We start from the raw sequence: 17,901 nt of genomic DNA, 5'->3' as shown, positions 1-17,901 counted from the left end.
GTTCCTTCCCTGAATGGTGAGGGTAATGACTGATCCACATACCTCATAGATTATAATAAGGGTGAAATGAGATAAATGAGATAGTTATTTTGAAAAGTGGAATCTATTGGGCAAATTCAAGGTATTTAGTTGTTTGAAATTAACCTTTAGATCTGATTGGATAACTCAGAAATTTTTTTCTCTGAGCTTTGTTGTCAGGTTTAAGATAGAATTCAGTCATAGACATTTGAATATGTAACATTTTCTTCAGCTAAATGATTTTTACTCAATCTGGAAATATCTTTTTATTGTAGTTTTAGAATCAAAGAGAAAATACAAAGATAATATAACCCCGATATGCTCATCACTCAGAATGAACAACTGTTAACATTCTGTTAGTGCTATGATCTTTTTAAAACTTACTATGAAATATTTATGACACAAAAAGGTAAAAGGATATAATTATGGACATTCTTATACTTGGCATTGCCGGTGCAGGTGAAGCCCTCTATGTGGGAACAATATCTTACATTTAGATTAGCATCCTGTCTTCATAATAGCCTAATGAGACAGGATAATGTTTCTCTTGTTTGAGTCTTTAAAAACCTGTAAATAAGCAAATTGTATGAATATTTTATCCTAGAATATGAGGGAGAAGGCTACTTTGTGTTAGTGTTGCCTTGGTTTGTATTTCTTCAAAATCCTGCTAATGGCTTTAGAGATACAGCTGTATAAATTAGAAATATGACATCTCTGAAATCGTAATAATGGCTAGCCTGTTATGTGCCAGACATTGTATCTGGATAATTTTTGTGCTTTTTTTTTTTCCATTTCATAATTATTCTTCTGATTAGGTATTTTCATTTTATAGATTAGGAAGGAGTGGCTCAGAGAAGTTGAGTGACTTGTCCAAAGTACCACAGCCATTAAGTTGTGGAGCTAAAGATTTTAATCAAGGCTTGCTCGTACCACAGCCTGCACATTCTATACCATGCTGCGTCAATCCTTGTCAGTAATCACGATCTGTTTCTTTTGTAGGCAAAATCCAGAGACCACGTTTGAAGTGTATGTTGAAGTGGCCTATCCTAGGACAGCTGGCACTCTTTCAGGTATTTGCATGTTCTATTATGATATGGTGTGTTTATTGTATGAGATAACCACTTACAAATGATAACATGTGAATATTCTGAACTGTTTTTTATCTTTAAGTCTGTTTAAGTGTCTTTCCTGTTTATTTGTGCCCACATCATCCTAGAGAATGGAGGATAAGCTCAGGGAATAGTTTAAGTTAAGAGTCATTGCTATAACAGCCCTGAAGTATGGCTTTATTCATTGTAATCATGGGGTTTTGGTTTGTATCTTTCAGAGGTACCCAGAAATCAACTATTTGGTGTGAAATACTGTCATCTTACTAATGAGGAAGGCTTAGAATTATGTTTCAAAATAATATAAAGAGAAATCTCTGCCACTAAACTGGAAGGAGATATTTGAAATGGATTTAATTCAGTAAATTTTATGTCAGCTGGTAAAAAAGATTTGGAAATTAGTTGAAGGAAACACCTTCTCTGGCCTTTCCTTTTGGACTAATTTGGACATGTATTCCTGGACAACAGGGTGTTAGATAAGGCCAGAGTATCTCGTGCAGGCCAAGTAAATCACTTCTTGACCTAAAATTCTTCTTGGTTAATGAGAAAAAATAACCTTCTGACCTAGTGTTTTTTTCTTTGTGCCTAAGAGAGTGATGAATTTGCCAAAGGTATGTTGGAAGCAGCTCTTGGTCCACACACACACCAACAGTTGCATATACTATTTGGTGTTTAGGGAGAATGAATTTATTTGGAATAGAAACTTGGAGTAATCAGGATTCTAATGGTAGTTATGCCCATAATTGGCAATAAAACTGTGGGTGTATTTTCTATTTCATTATATTAATTAGATTATAATACTCATAAAATAATTACCTGTTATTGAGTATCTGTTGTCCTACATGCTTGATATATAGTCAATCCTTACAATACAACTCTTAAAGATAGTTGGATGGCATCTTATTATGCCTGTGAGAAAATAGAATGTGAGAGGTCAGATGACTGACCAAGATCATATAGTTACAGTGTGGAATAGACAGGATTTTTGGTTCAAGTCCTCTTCACTCTGCTAGGTTGCCCTCTTGAGGACAGTGAACATGTTGTACCCATCTCTCCATGTTATCTACAGGGCTTTGCACAATGTCACCAATATTTGCAAGATGAGTGCATTTCTCTTAATAGGAAAGGTGAGAACTATGTGAGCTCCACTTTCTGGATTATCTAATGAAGGCTGTGAAACATGTTATAAACTTATGGCTGTTCTGGAAGTAGAATGTTAATATCCATGTTAAGTTGTACCACTCATTGTGCAAACCATTGGATTGGAAAGGGAGGTAGCTGACACCTGGTGTATTCATGCAGCAGCACCTCTGTGGGCTGACTTGACACCATAACCAGTTGGTGATGGCTATGATTTAACAGATGTAAGGACAAAAATTTTTATTATTTCTACAGTTGCTAATGTCTCCCCATTCAATGTTACAGGATTTTTTTTCTCTAAAGTTAAAATGAAGTTTTGTGGGGAATATGAACTAAGGTTTGACAAGTACAAATAAAATGGAAGAATGAACAAAATGAGAAGTCTTTACCTTATGCTCTTCTCCCAGTCATCTAATACCTAACTCTTCTCTTGTTTAACCCTTTAGTTTACTTTTCAAAGACTTTTAATTTTGAAAATATTTTAAAAGATAGAAGTTACTAGAATATTTAAGTGCATACTCCCTTTCCTTATTTTCATCAATTATTGCTATTTTGTCACAGTTGCTTTATCACCCCATGTGTATTTTTTGCTAAACCTTTTGAGAATGAATTGCAGACATTGTGACTCTTCACCTTTAAATAGTTCAGGATATATCTCCTTAACAATGAGGACATTTACTTAAATAACTCTTGTACAATTATCTAAAGAAAAAAATTTAATGTTGATATAATGTCAGTTATCCATATTTAATCAATTGTCCCAGTAATATCCTTTATAGCACGTCCCCCTCTGATTCAGAATCTAATTCAGAATCACGTAACCCATTTAGTTTTCACATCTATTTAGTTTCTTTTAGTCTGGAATAGTTTTGCAATCTTTCTTTACCTTTTGTGACATGTTTTTGAAGAATTTAGGTCTCTTGTAGAAAGTCACTGAGTTTGAATCTGATTATATCCCCATAATTAGATTCAGGTTATGGATTTTTAGTAGGAGTATTTCAAACATGATATTGTGTCCTCAGTGTATCATATCAGCAGGGACATGATACCCATTCCATTATGTGTGGGGGAAAAATACGTAAAACTCCTAAGTACAGTTTAATAATTATAAAGTGAGTACCCGTGTTATTGCTATCCAGGTTAAGACATATAGTGTTACCTGGTTCTAAGGAAATTCTGGTCCTGGCAAGAGGACCCCTTCTGTAGTCCTATGCTTGAGAGCCCTGCTTTGGTCCTCTTCTGACAGTGCCCTTTTCCATGGGGCAAGGAGTCTATGGGGCCAATGGGACATGCCCACTTATAGCCTGAACCCTTTCATCCTAGACAAACTGAGTACCTAGGATCTAAGAATTTCTTGCCTCAGTGGCCCCAGTCTTATTTTCAGAGTCTGTGTGAGTCTTCCCTGGGGTCTGTCCTCCTGACGGTGGACTGGCTGCTGGTATATACACCCCTAGTCCCAAGGGTGGCCTAAGGGTATCTGTTTGTGGGGAGTAGAGTATGGCATAGAACTTGGACTTGTAGGTGGAGGTGACTGCATCCCTGTGTGTGAGGTCCCTGGCAGTGTGGAAAGGAAAAGGCGGAGATGGGCAGTGGGCCAATAACCAGTTTTCCCTGAACCATGTTTCTACATGGAACTCTAAGGAATCCAAAATTCTCAGTATGAATCTGGCTTCCAAGTAGTTATGATAGGAGGATGGAACATATTTTATTTAGTAGTTTGTTAGCTTGTTTCATATCTTTTAAATATTTAGGCATATGGTTTGTGGGCCTCTGTTTGTACTCTTGCCTAGGCCTTGTAAATGTTAGAGGTGGAGCTACCATTGCCCCAGAAGTCTCTCCTTCCCTTTTCCAGAGGTAACTACTATCCTGACTTTTATGATACTCATTTTGTTTTTCCTTTGTAGTTTTACCACATAAGTATACCTCCTTGAAAAATTGAATTTAGTAGTGCCTGTTTCTGAATTTTATAGAATAGAATTATTCTGTTTGTAGTTTTGCTGCTTTTTTGCCCAAGACTGTAAGAGTCTTCCATGTTGATGTGTGTATCTGTACTTACCCATTTTCACCGAAGGGTAATACACTATTAGATTATATCACAATTCATTCATTTTACTGTTGAAAACACTTGAGATTGTTTGCAGCTTTTGTTATTACAAGCAATGCTGCTACAATCTTTATTACACATAAATCTGGCACATGTAAACACACATGTACATAGGATATATACCATACTTGATTACTGGATCATGCTAAACTGTTTTTCAAGATTAATTGTGCTAGTCTACACTCCCTCCAGCAGTGTTTTATAGTCTTTATTGCTCAACATCTTCATCAGTCCTTAATACAGTTAGATTTGTTGGTTTTTGCAAACCTGGTAGTTGTAGTAGTAGTATCTCCTTGTTGTTTTCATTTGCATTTTCCTGGTGGCTAATGAGATTGAGCAGCTTTTCCAACGCTTATTTGCTTCTTGATATCTTCCTTTTTAAAGTGCCTGTTCAAGTCTCTTGCTCATTTTTAAACTGAGTTTTTTATCTTTTCCTCGTAGATTTATAAGAAACTGTTTGCACACTGTCTATGTTAATTATCTGGTTGAGTGTGTTGTAGATACCTTCTCCTACTCTGTGGTTTGTCTTTCACTCTCTTTTTGGTATCTTTGATCAAAACTTGATTTTCCTGTCTGCAATTTATCAATATTTTCCTACCCTATTGATATGAAACTATTTTCCTATATTTTCTTCCAAGAAATTTATAGTTTTGCCTTTCACATTTAGGTCTTTAATCTATCAAGGATTTTAGTTTTCTCTTTGTTGATTAATATCCAGTAAAGCTAAACTTAAATTTGACTCTTTATCCATGATTTTTAAACATTGGGAAACTAAATAAAACCAAATTGCTAAGATATGCTATTCCTCTACATAAAACATGTTTTTATAAAATGATCAGTTACTTCTAAATAATAACAAAACAATTATCCCACAATAAAAAGATGACATATGTGAGAAAGGCCAGTAAGAAATATTACTAGACTTTAAAGACAGTTCTTTTTCCAATCAATTGCTTTTAATGTCTGTACTACTGAAGACTTGTATCATAAACTCTCATGTTCAGTGCTCTGAGGAGCATTCCATGACATCCATGGACGAGACATGTAATCTGTCAGTTCTACTTAAGACATTGCATCCAGGCATATGACACTGAGTGGGACATCTTCCAAAGATTGTGCAAATGAAATTTGGGTACACAAACTGAACTAATACTGCTGCGTACTTTCTTTGGGAGTTCAAGACTTCCTAGTTGCTAATACCAGTGAAAGAGCTGTCACTTAATATTTGATTTTAGGTAACTTTTGCCTACTTCTACAACCTTCTTTTTTGTTTTTAATACAATGTATATTTGTCTTTTTCTGACATTATTTAGTGCATTATTTTTGCCATTTAGATGATTGCAAAGAATCTGCCTTAAAATTAGTCTTTGTGTCTTAGATCTGCAACTCTGATGTCTGCCAAAATATCTGAGCAAACTTAGGTATAAACCTTATGCTATACAGTACTAGTGTCTGGGCATAATCTTCTCTTTGAAGTTTGTTTGCATCCCCTAGAGGGATTAATTCCCTGCTGTGAGAAGGTGGGTTAGAAAGCAGTGAAACTACTTTATGGGTCTTTAATTGGAGGATTTAGTATACATCTTGTTCTATAAATTTCTGTGGGAGTTTCATTCTTATGATTCTTCTTATACCATGGTATGTTATGTTCTCATTGTAAATTAAAAATACAAAAAATTTTCTGGTTATTTGAGTACCTATTGGCAGATTATCCTGGTGTATATTTTTTCTTATTCATCTGTAAAGTTTTAGTAGCTTGTTTTCTTACTAGTTTTTGAGTATGTATAAAATTTTTTAATTTTTGAAAAATTATAAAGAAGAGAAAAATCATCATTCAGTAGTAACTACTGTTAATGTCTTGGTATATTTATTTCCTTGTAGCCTTTTGTGTTTATGTAAATATATATACTTTTTTCCCCAACTTCTGCTACATGTGTATGTTTTCCTTGTCCGCCCTCAAATTTATCATTAAACTTTTCCCTAAAATTATTAACACAGCTTTGTAAAAATCACTTTAGTTGCTATAAATTATGACATCATGTTCTGTGCTGAATTTACTCATAATTACATCTTTAGATTGTTTTCAGAGTTCTTCTGCTGTAAATAATGCCAGTGAACATCTTTTGTGTATAATCCTGTTATTTAGGTATGTGATGTAAGATTACTGCTTTAAAGAGAAGTTGGATCATTTTGCATACATCTTTGATCTACCTTGTTCTTAATTTTTAATGCTCTTTTTTTTTTTGCCAGTTCCATTTTGTGTATTCTAACTGTGTATTTGTTCAAGAACCCACCTTACATAGGGATCCCAGAAAATGAATACTAGACTTCATACTAGTGAAAGCTCCGAGAGCCGAGTTCAGCCTGTCTGACTGAAGGTCTCGAAAGAGGGTGCTCTTGCAAGAGGGTTGCGCCTGCCTGGTCCCATGATCAGATGGTACTGGCCACGCTGAAACTCTGGAATGCATTTCAAACACAAGTGTCTTGTTACAGCTGGCATCTCTGAGCCTCCTGCAGGCACTCTTCTTGGGCAGTCACTTAGCACTGGGAGTGGCAGCATCAGGTTATCAAGGTTGTTCTGCGGACACTCTGTGTCCGCTCCCCTCCCAGCATTTTTAATGCATTAGCCCAGTGGCTACTTTTTAAAAAGAAGTGGATAGTCAGGTTGAGAAACTATTGTGAGAACTCTGAAAAGAATGCTTAAGACATGGTGCTTCAGGTGACTGAGTTTTTCACCTACCTTGGTGTTAAGCAGTAACCTTTAAAAAAAAAAACCCCACAAACCTGGCTTTAAAATCTCTCTTAAGTATCTGTTCACATTTCTGTATTAGCAGTATCATGAAGAAAACTGAATTTTGACTAACTTAAGGTGTTGAGAGCCAGATTTGTTGTTCTGAACTTAAGCTTTCATTTTATAGGACCCTATTTCTGGGATCTTTGCCTGTGATCAGTGTATGATCAACATTATTAGATATTTTTAAAAATTGACTTGAAAAATAAACAATTTATGCTGTCTCTTTAAAAGTGAAGTGGAAGGGGCAAAAAGCCCTTTTGAGAGTTATTTTAACTCAGATTAAAACATTCTTAGAAGTATTAACAAAATTTTTCATCTTATTTCTTTTTAGTAGAGAACTTTTGAAGGATGGTGATAAAATAGCTAACTTTTATTGAGTCTTTATTATGTTCCAGCCACTTTTCTTTTAGTATTCCTTTTTAAACCTTGAGCAACTGTCTTAAGATAGGTCTTATTTTTGAGGAAACTGAAGCTCAAAGAGGTTTACTTAATTGTCCAGGTTGGACAATCATAAGTGGTAGAAACAGGATTTTAATTTAATTCTGTGGCATCTTCCCCCAAATAACTGGCTAAAAGTACCTGTGTGTGCAATAAGAAAAATCAGATAATGTAGAGGAAGAAATATCAGGCTTCTAGAGAAAATCAAGGGAGAGGCAGTTTTCATTCATGAATGATACAAGGTTTTTTTTTTTTAATTGAATTATAGTTGATTTACAGTATTGTGTTAGTTTCAGGTGTACAGCAATATGTATGTATTTGCAGATTATTTTCCATTATAGGTTATTGCAAGATAGTGAATGTAGTTTCCTGTGCTATACAGTAAGTCCTTATTGCTTATCTGTTTTATATATGTAGTAGTTTGTACCTGTTAGTCACATACTCCTAGTTTATCCCCCACCCTTTTCCCTTTGGTAACCTTGTTTTCTATGTCTAAAGTCTGTTTCTGTTTTGTAAATTGATTCATTTGTATTATCTTTTAGATTCTACATATAAGGGATACCATACAATATTTGTCTTCCTCTTGCTTCACTTAGTATGATATTCTCTAGGTCCATCCATGTTGTACAAATGGCCATATTTCATTCTTTATTATGGCTGAGTAGTATTCCATTGTGTGTGTGTTGGGGGGTATGCATGTATATACCCCACATCCTCTTAAACCAATCATTTGTTAATGGGCGCTTGGGTTGTTTCCATGTCTTGGCTGCTGTAAATAGTGCTGCTGTGAACATTGTGGTATATTTTTGAAGTAGAGTTTTCTTCCTTTCTGGATATACAATTTTTTTTTATAGGTGTTTTGTTTTGTTTTTTTGATTCAGCATGATAACTTCAGCTTTTATTTTTTTTCTCCTGAATTTTCCAGTGAAACAATCCATTTTATGGAGTATTAAGTGTTCAAGTATGGACCTGATTTGTAGCAGTATAACAGGGACAAATTACCACTCACTCAAAAGCATGGATTACTTAAAAAATCTTTGTAATTTTTCTTGACTCTAAGTACCTGATATGTCAGTTAGAAAATACCTTGTTTAGATAGAGCATGGAACCTCACCTCACTTTACTTTTTAAGCTGATTTGAAAAAGTCAGGGGTAGCTTTGAGAATTGTAATGTGTTTTTATCTTTTGTTAGGATTGTTATAATGATTATTTCTTTAAAGTAGAGGTGAGTCTAAAGAGAGCTCATTGTAATAAACTTTTGCCCACCACCCAATGAATTAAGAAGTATTATCTCAATTATATAGGTAAGGAAAATGGGGTTCCTTGAGGGCAGAAATTATGTTTTTTGTATTCTAACATCTAGAATAGTACCTGGTATAACTTAGGCCCTCAGTAAGTCCTGAATGATTAAAGCTTACAGCTAGAAAGTGGCTTGTTCAAAGGACAGTGTTGGGATTGAACTGTAGTCTGACTATATTCTTGAAACAAGTTTATTAAAATTATGATAACTTATATATATGTTCACATATTCATATATAAAAGTTAAAAGAATAAAGGAAAATGCACATATCCACCATTCATCTTAATAAATAGAACATTTTGTATCTTTGCAGCCCCTCCTACGTCTCTCTGAAGTTGCTTTTCTCCACTGAAATCACATTTTGAATTTTACCTTAATTGTGTATCCTTGCTTGAAGCTTGTGTTTTTTATTACACTATGTTGATGCTCTAAATTAGTTATGTAGAATGACTTTGAATTGCTGTTCTTACGAAGTAACAGAAAGTGAGCCATGTATTTTCTTAAAGTTTAGTTGTTTGAAGCTTATTCCAGATTTCTTCCTGTTGCCATTGCAATTTGGGAGCCATCTGGGTATAAATTATGATATAGAGAAGTCTCGCAATTTTTGGTTTATTCATAACAGTATGGTTCTTCCTGCTGTATCTGTGGTTCACAGTGTTAGGCCTATGGCCCTGTAGGTGGACCAGGAATTCATTGATCTACTAAACAGTAAAATCCATGTGAGCAGTGAGTTTGTTGATTTTTTTTTTTTAATTCCCACAAAATGCCAATCTCAGAGCCTCATTTTCTCAACTGTAAAATAGGGGCCCTAATAGTACCTACTTTATTTAGTTGAAATGATTAAAGTAAAATGCACAGTGCATGGGGCATGGAAAGTTCTTAATCAATGGAAGCTGTTGTTATTTATCATTTGTTTGAAAGATATTTTTTTAAAGATGTTTTAGATTCATAGCAACATTGAGAGGATGATACAGAGATTTTTCCATATACCCCTGCCCCACACACGCACAGCCTCCTCTTTTGTCAACATCCTCCCACCAGAGTGGTACATTTGTTACAATTGATGAACTTACATGGACTTGTCATAATCACCCAAAGCCCATTGTTTAAGTCATGGTTCACTCTTAGTGTTGTATATTCTACGGGTTTGGACAAGTGTATGATGACATGTAGCCATCATTGGAGTATACAGAGTATTTTCACTGCCCTAAAAATTCTCTGTGTTCTACCTATTTAGCCCTCTATGCACTGCCCTCTCCCCACCAACCACTGATCTTTTTACTGTCTCTGTTTTCCCCTTTTCAGAATATCATATAGTTGGAATCATACAGTATGTAGCCTTTTCAGATGGGTTTCTTTCACTTAGTAATATGCATTTAAGGATCCTCCATGTCTTTTCATGGCTTGATGGCTCATTTTTATTTAGTGCTGAACAGTATTCCATTGTCTGGATATCCTGTAGTTTATGTATCCATTTACCTACTAAAGGACATCTTGGTTGCTTCCAAGTGTTGACAATTATGATTAAAACTGCTGTAAACATCCATGTGCAGATGTCTGTGCAGACATAAGTCTTCAACTCCTTTGAGTAAATGCCAAGGAGCCTGACTCTTGGATCGTATGGCAGGAGTATGTTTAGTTTTGTAAGAAACCACCAAACTGTCCTCCAAAGTGGCTGTACCATTTTGTATTACCACTAGCAATGAAGGAGAGTTCCTACTGCTCCATATCCTCATCAGAATTTGGTGTTGTCAGCATTCTGGATTTTGGCCATTCTAATACGTGTACAGTGGTATTTCATTGTTTTAATTTGCATCACCCTGATGACATATGGTGTGGAGCATCTTTTCATATGTTTATTTGCCATCTGTGTATATTCTTTGGTGAGGTGTCTGTTAAGATCTTTGGTCCATTTATCAAATTGGGTTGTTTTCTTACTGTTCAGTTATAAGAGTTCTTTGTATATTTTGGACAATAGTTCTTTATCAAATGTGTCTTTTTTAAATATTTTCTTCCAACCTATAGCTTGTTCTCTCATTCTCTTGACATTGTCTTTAGCAGAGCAGAAGTTTTTAATTTAAATGAATTCCAGCTTATCAATGATTTCTTGGACTATGTTTGTGGTATTGTAGCTGAAAAGTCATCATCATACCCAAGGTCATCTAGGTTTTCTCCTGTGTTGTCTTCTAGGAGTTTTATAGCTTTGTGTTTTACATTTAGGTCATGATCCATTTTGAGTTAATTTTTGTGAGAGATGTAAAAAAGGTCTGTGTCTAGATTCACTTGTTTGCATGTGGATGTCCAGTTGTTCCAGCACTGTTTGTTGAAAAGGCTGTTTTTGCTCCACTGTATTGCCTTTGCTTCTTCAGCAAAGATCAATTGACTATATTTCTGTGGGTCTGTTTCTGGGCTCTCTATGGATCCACTGATCCATTTGTCTGTTCTTTGACAAATACCCTCCTGTGTTGGTTTCTATAACTTTATAGCAAGTCTTGAAGTTAGTGTCAGTTTGGGACTTTGTCCTTTCACTTCAATATTGTGTTAGCTATGCTGGGCCTTTTGCCTCTCAGTATAAACTTTAGAATCAGTTTGTCAATATCCACAAAGTAACTTGCTGGTATTTTGTTTGCTGTTGTATTGAATCTTTAGATATGTTGCAAAGAACTGATATCTTGATGGTATTGAGTCTTCTGATCCATGAACATAGAATATCTCTCCATTTATTTAATTCTTTGATTTCATTCATCAGAGTTTTGTAGTTCTCATATAGTTCTGCTTTTTTGTTAAATTTATTCCAAAGTAGTTGTTATTTTAAATTATTATATTATTTTTGTTTAAGGCAAGAATTTATATCTGGGTAGAAATCTGCTGTCCAGCAATTTTTTTTTATGTAATCCCAAGAAGAGTTTTATTTTTATTTTACATTTATTAATTTTTTTTATTGAGTTATAGTTTAGAATGTTATGTCAACTTCCAGTGTAGAGCACAATTTTTCAGTTATACATGAACATACATATATTCATTGTTACATTCTTTTTGCTGTGAGCTACCACAAGATCTTGTATATAGTTCCTTGTGCTATACAGTATAATCTTGTTTATCTATTCTACATATGCCTGTCAGTGTCTACAAATTTCGAACTCCCAGTCTGTCCCTTCCCACCCCCTACCCCCTGCTATCCAACAGTTGTTATCAGTCTAACAAAGCTGAAAATGGGAAGTAAGTAAAAGTAACTAGCCCAAGTAGATTTCTCAGAATTCTTGCATTCAAACTTAAATCTTTTATTTATGGAAAATACTTAGCATTGCCCTCTGTGCTTTGGTTTACCCTTAGGAGTTTTCTGTATTATATTGATCAGCACAGTTATTGATCATGTTGATGACATTAAATCATTGTGTTAGGATTCTTTTTGTTGTAAGTGGCAGAAACCCAACAAAATCCGGCTTGAGCAAAAAAAAAAAAAAAGGGAATTTACTGGCTCAATACTGAGAAGTTGCAGTTGTACAACTGGCTTTGGGCTTTGCTGGATCTAGGTGTTCTACTTATATTCTCATAGATTTGTCTTGGTTTTCTGGCTTCTGTGTTTGGTTCATTTCTGGGCAAGTATTCCCTGTGCAATGGCAAAGATGGCTACTAGCAAATCCAAGATTACATTCTACCAATTTAGTCAGCCAAGTGGAAAAAGAGTGTCTTGCATTCTTTTGAGCCATAGTTCCAGGGCCCATTGCAATAGACCGTTTGGGTCCTAGGCTGATCTGTGAACCAATCATAATGATTTTGGGTGGGTAACTCTGAGATGTTGATTGGGGAATGAGGGACTGTGTGTGGGAGGCCTATTCAGTGCTACTTGGATTCTGTAGCCTGAGAGTAGGGTAGGGGAGTTCCCCAGAGGTAAATCTGGTGCTTTTACCAGAGGAAGGGTGAGAGGATGCTAGACAGCGAAAGTAAATGTCCATTGCAGTCATCAAGAAAATGTTTTGTTCAAAATACGCTTTTTAAAAAAGGCAATGAGATGTATAATGTAGTTTGGAAAGATTTACAAACAAATTGATAAAGTTTCAGTGGTGAAAAATGTAAGTCTTCAGCTTCTAAAAAACTGCCATGTAAGCCTGATTTCCCCAGAAATCTACATGACTGAGGTCTTATTATCATACATCTAATTTTTAGAGTTCTTTAATCACTTATGCTTTGAAGCACTCACTTAAAGTTCAGCCCTGTGCTAGACTCTATAGAAAGCAGAGTGTGAACTCTATAAAACAGGAACTAGGCCTCATGTTTTAAATGCCTAGGAAACTTTTTTTTTTAACCTTTAGGAAATTATATTCTAGCCTTTGAACTTGTTTTGGTATTATTTCACAACACATTTTGCGTTTCCTTCTTTATGTTACACTGAAAACCTGCAGTCTCCTCAAAGGCTTTCATCAGAAAAAGAAAGCTTTACTGAAGATATCACTATGAGCTTGCTTTGCCCAGCAGGAAACTTTAATAAGTTGCTTGATTTAAAGACAGTTTTCTTACCTTTAATGTGTTCTTAGGCCTTAGAATTTTATGTTATCACAAAGCCTTATTTGAAGAGAAAATAGATGCAGATGAATTGCAGTCTAGATTATAACAGTATCATTAAGTAACTTCATGGATAATTTGCAATAAAAACAATGTAATGGAAAGACTGTAGGCTTTGAAATCAGATTTCTTCTGCCGCCGATTAGTTGTTTGACCTTGGGGAAACAACTTATTTAAACTGATTCTAGTTCGCTTATTGTTTAAATGGGACTTATAGCTGTTTGGCAGGTTGTTTGTGAATCAGAGACAAGATGTATTAAAATGTCTAACACAGAAACTGGTACAAATTAGGCATTCTTGTGGTGACTTAACATCATCCTTAAGTGAAAAACAAAAAACAAAAAACCCAAACTCCAAAACCAAACAACAAAACTTCCTATAATTGTGATTTTGTTAAGAGATTAAATCTTCCTTCTGATAGAATTAAATTCCTTTTTGAAAGGGTTCAATACTAGAATAATAGTAAGATGAAGATAATGAACTCACTTGATGAAAAGAAAACTGTCTGAATGACCAGTTTTCTCTTTCAGAAAATGTAGGATTAATTCTGAGTTGTTTCCAGAAAAACGCGGTTTGGACAAATGGATAATTTCAAATGATTAACCTATATATTTTTTTCTCCTTCACTTATTTCACAGCTAAAACTTTAACAAAAACTCAATGATCAATCCTCAGTTACCAGAGATTTTTGTTTTTAATTTGAACTGTGTAGTTGTGAGAAGAACCAGATGCCAAGAAAGTAAGTTGGTATCAGAGATTTATTAAAACAGCCCATGTCTGGAATATGGTCTATAGTTAGTATGTATTTTGGTTTTCTTTCCTCAATAGTAATCATCACTGATACTCAGAATGATGGGAATTGACTTCTAGAACATCAAAGGAAAAGAATTCTATTAGTTTGCTAGGTCGTACTTACAATGAATGGAAAATTGACAAGTATATGGGAAAGATTTTTCTATAAAGACTAAAATGAAAAATATTTTCATCATGGCTCTCATGAAGTAGAAAATCAGCTAAGCAGAACATTTAATTTATTTCCTTTTTCCTGCAAAATATTTTGGTTTATATGAGTTCTTGCCCCTCTTCCCCACAGAACTTCAAAATATAATTAGCAAAAATGTAGTTAAGAGCATGATTTTAGAGTCAGATCATCTGAGTTCAAATTCCAATTCCATCACTTAACGACGTACATCCCTGTGTGATTTTGGGCAAATTACTTAACCTCTATCCTTGTCTTAGTTTCCTAAATTATAAAATGGGGATGATGATGATAGTACCTCATAGTGTTACTGTAAAGATTAAATGAGAAAAAAGTACTAAGAATTAAGCACAGGAGATGGCATGGAGCACCTCTCAGTTTGAACTATCATTAAAGAAAAATAAGTTGGATGCATTTATTTTGATCCGTCAGACTAGAAGTTGAGGATTCATCAGGGGTCTGAACAGAGAATACCTTGATAGCAAGGCATTGGGACCAGATCTAAGACAGTTCTAGGCCCAGGGCATTTGGAAGGCTTTACTAGGTAGGTCTTTTCTTGCCTCCAGTAGTCCTAGCAGAATCCAGATTAGGTTTTTTAAGAAGTTATCTCTCTTTTTTTTTTTTTTAATTCTTAGTCTCTGGAGTTGGATCCTGGGACAAGATGACCTAATTTCTCTTGGGTTGCTGAATGGAGATTGAATTGACTCAGGTTTTATTTGGGTTTCGCTGCATCTACTATAGGATAAAAACTCAGGTCCAGAACCAATTTAAGTTGAGATTTAGGGCTGACCACTACATTTCCCTCTTTTTGTGTAGAAGAATATTTTTGTATCATACTACACCCAAGCAGCAACATTTATTAACGCTTTCTGTGTGATAGGTGCTGGGGAGGGGAGGAGGCATTTCAGACAGAAGGCAAAGCATTTGCAAAGCCATGGAGGGATAGTTTCTAATAAGAATATGTTAATAAGAAATATGACTTTTAGTCAGATTATTGTCAGCCTGAGGGATGCTGTGTGATCACGCTAATAAGCCTGTCAGTTCCACAAGGGCAGAGGTCTTGTTTACTCGGCTCACAGGTGTGTGCCCGCACCTAGAACGGGGAGTGGATGTAGTGGGCATTCAGTTCATATTTGTTGGACAAATGAATGAGCTGACACAATTCCAACTGCTGGCAGCAAACCTTGATATTTTGATTAGTCTCTGCAGTTTTATTGTTGATAAATATCTCATTTCCAGTAGGTTGAATGACTGCTCACTCAATTTGCTATGTTGAGGGTTTTTTTTTTTTTTTAATGGAAATCCTTGGTAGAACTTGGGGGAGGGCATTTATATTAGAAGCAAGAATTATCTTGCAGTTTTCTCTCCAGTGATTTTTCTGGAAGATGTTATTCTGCCTTTTCTACAAGCAGATGTGCTCAAGATGAAAAGCTTAAAGGAAGGCACACTTACGTTTGTTTCACTAGGCAAGGAATGCCTTTTCCTCTCCATTTAGTACACGTCCATCAGACTTCCCAGAGTACAATGAGGCATTTACCCCAGGCTTCAGAGGCAGCCCATACTTCTTACATTTTAGGCTTTTTCTGCCACCCCTGGGAAACTGCCTGGTGGTCTGGCATCATGAGAATTTGTCTCACTAAAAGCTGCCCACCCTCTCCTCTAGCAGAAGCAGTGGGTGTAGTGGAAAGCGCTTTGGAGTTGGGCCTGAATTATGGCTCTGTGACTAATAGCGATCTGACTTTGGGGAAGTTACTCATCTTTTTTGTTTTTTCATTTGCAAAAATGCCTAGTTTTAGACTTGCTGTGAAGATTGAATAATATACTAACTACAAAATAATTAACAGTGCCTAGTTAGTTTCCTTTCTTTCTTCTGTTATGTCAAGTCATTGTTTTCTACTATTTCAGCCTCCTGACACAAAAGAACACCTATATTATTTTTCATAGCTTGGAGGACTATAGAGTCTTTGAAATGCTTGATAATGCTTTTCTGTATTTTATTTTCTTTTTATTTTGGTGAGCAATGTGGAATTTTGTTAACGTATTTCCAAAGACATGGAAAAGCAACTTAAAACTTATATACTTAAATGAAAAAACTTATATACATAATTTAAAAGTTTTTCCAGATATGAACTTAAATTAAGGGTCTTCCAAGACAGTTGTTATGTCCATACTCGGTACCCTATGGAAGATATAACATGTTTCTGTGTTTACATGTTGGTGAATGTTGTGGGAGTGTGTGAGTGAGAGAGGGAGTGGAGAGGAAGAGAGAGAGGAAAAGAGAGAGGAAGGGAATGAGAATGAAAATATATGTGTGGTGAAAGAGATATTTTAGCCTGCTTTTGTAACTTTAGCTTTGCTATGCAATGTGCCAAAAGTTATTTCTCCCTAGGGAGTGTCTCTTTCAACAGTTTGTGAAGGCAGCATAAATTCTCACTTGGTGCTCAAGGAAGATGGTAATACAATTTAGTACAACCACAGTATTTTTTTTTTTAACTTGCTAGAAACCAAAATGTGATTGCAGTGGCAAAGTTGTCAGCGTACTCAAGTTTAACAAGTGTTCGAAGGATTAGTAAAGGAAATGTAGTTTACTCTGCAGCTTTTATGACAAAGAATTTAAAAGGTTTTGCTCTAAGCCCCACCATGTGTTTCTTCCTTTTCTCCAAAACATACTTCTAAGTTGAAAAGAGAGATGAATCTCTTAGGGAGAAACTATTAACTCTGAGGGAGTTTATCATTGTTTGAGAGGAAGCAGGCATTTACATTTGAATCGACTCTGAGTGTAGTTTGTGTCCTAATCTCGTTCCTCCTCGAGGTTGGTGAGTAGTTTAAGTACTTCCTACTTTGTGTTCTGGTCCTTGTAGTGCCATCCTAATTTTATCGGGGATCATAAATTTCCTAATTCAAAGTAAGCAAACTTCTGAGGCACTGTGCATTGGCTTTGCATGGAAATGCTTTCTGAAGTTGTCATCTAAGTAGGGCCATTGGCCATAACTGTCTTATTTTCCCAGCACTGATGATCACACTAAAAATATGAAAAGAAAGACAAAATATTACAGGAAGTTTGAAAGAGAGAGAATAAAATTGCCTCTATTGTAATCCCGCTTTCAAGTTTTGAATATTCCCGTTTGACATCCTTGAAGTTGGTAGACATTTTTAAATGAGAAAAACTAAGACTTTATTGTTCACCATAAACATTTCAATTTTTGTAGTTTCCATCAGTATTATAGTTTGATTAAGCAGTTCCCTATTATTATTACATATAAATTAAACCCCTTTTAAAATAAGACAAATTATATTACTCTCAAGTTGTAGACTTTTGTGGCCAAATCTTTATTACCTTTTTTTTTTGGATGGTGGAACAGAGAGGGACCAGGGAGATGGAGAGGCAGACAGAGGAATAAAGTGAGAGTTGAGAAGGGCTGTGTCAAAGGTAAACTGTTACAGATGGAAATGTTTTTTCTA

At 35.3% G+C, this 17,901-nt stretch overlaps 1 protein-coding gene across 4 annotated transcripts in view; it reads left to right on the top strand.

Annotated features, from left to right (window-relative positions):
- DENND1A (DENN domain containing 1A) overlaps positions 1–17,901 on the top strand; it is a 470,496-nt gene that overhangs the window by 33,478 nt on the left and 419,117 nt on the right. For all 4 annotated transcript variants that reach the window (XM_031450416.2, XM_031450417.2, XM_031450418.2 and 1 more), the window contains exon 2: positions 1,018–1,088. In XM_031450416.2, the coding sequence (XP_031306276.1) occupies positions 1,018–1,088 (71 nt within the window). The remainder of the gene's footprint in view (positions 1–1,017; positions 1,089–17,901) is intronic.

This window comes from Camelus dromedarius, chromosome 10 (assembly GCF_036321535.1).
Source record: "Camelus dromedarius isolate mCamDro1 chromosome 10, mCamDro1.pat, whole genome shotgun sequence".
Taxonomy (NCBI): Eukaryota; Metazoa; Chordata; class Mammalia; order Artiodactyla; family Camelidae; genus Camelus; species Camelus dromedarius.
Note: the sequence above shows the minus strand (reverse complement) of the source record. Positions and strands in the feature narration are given on the sequence as shown.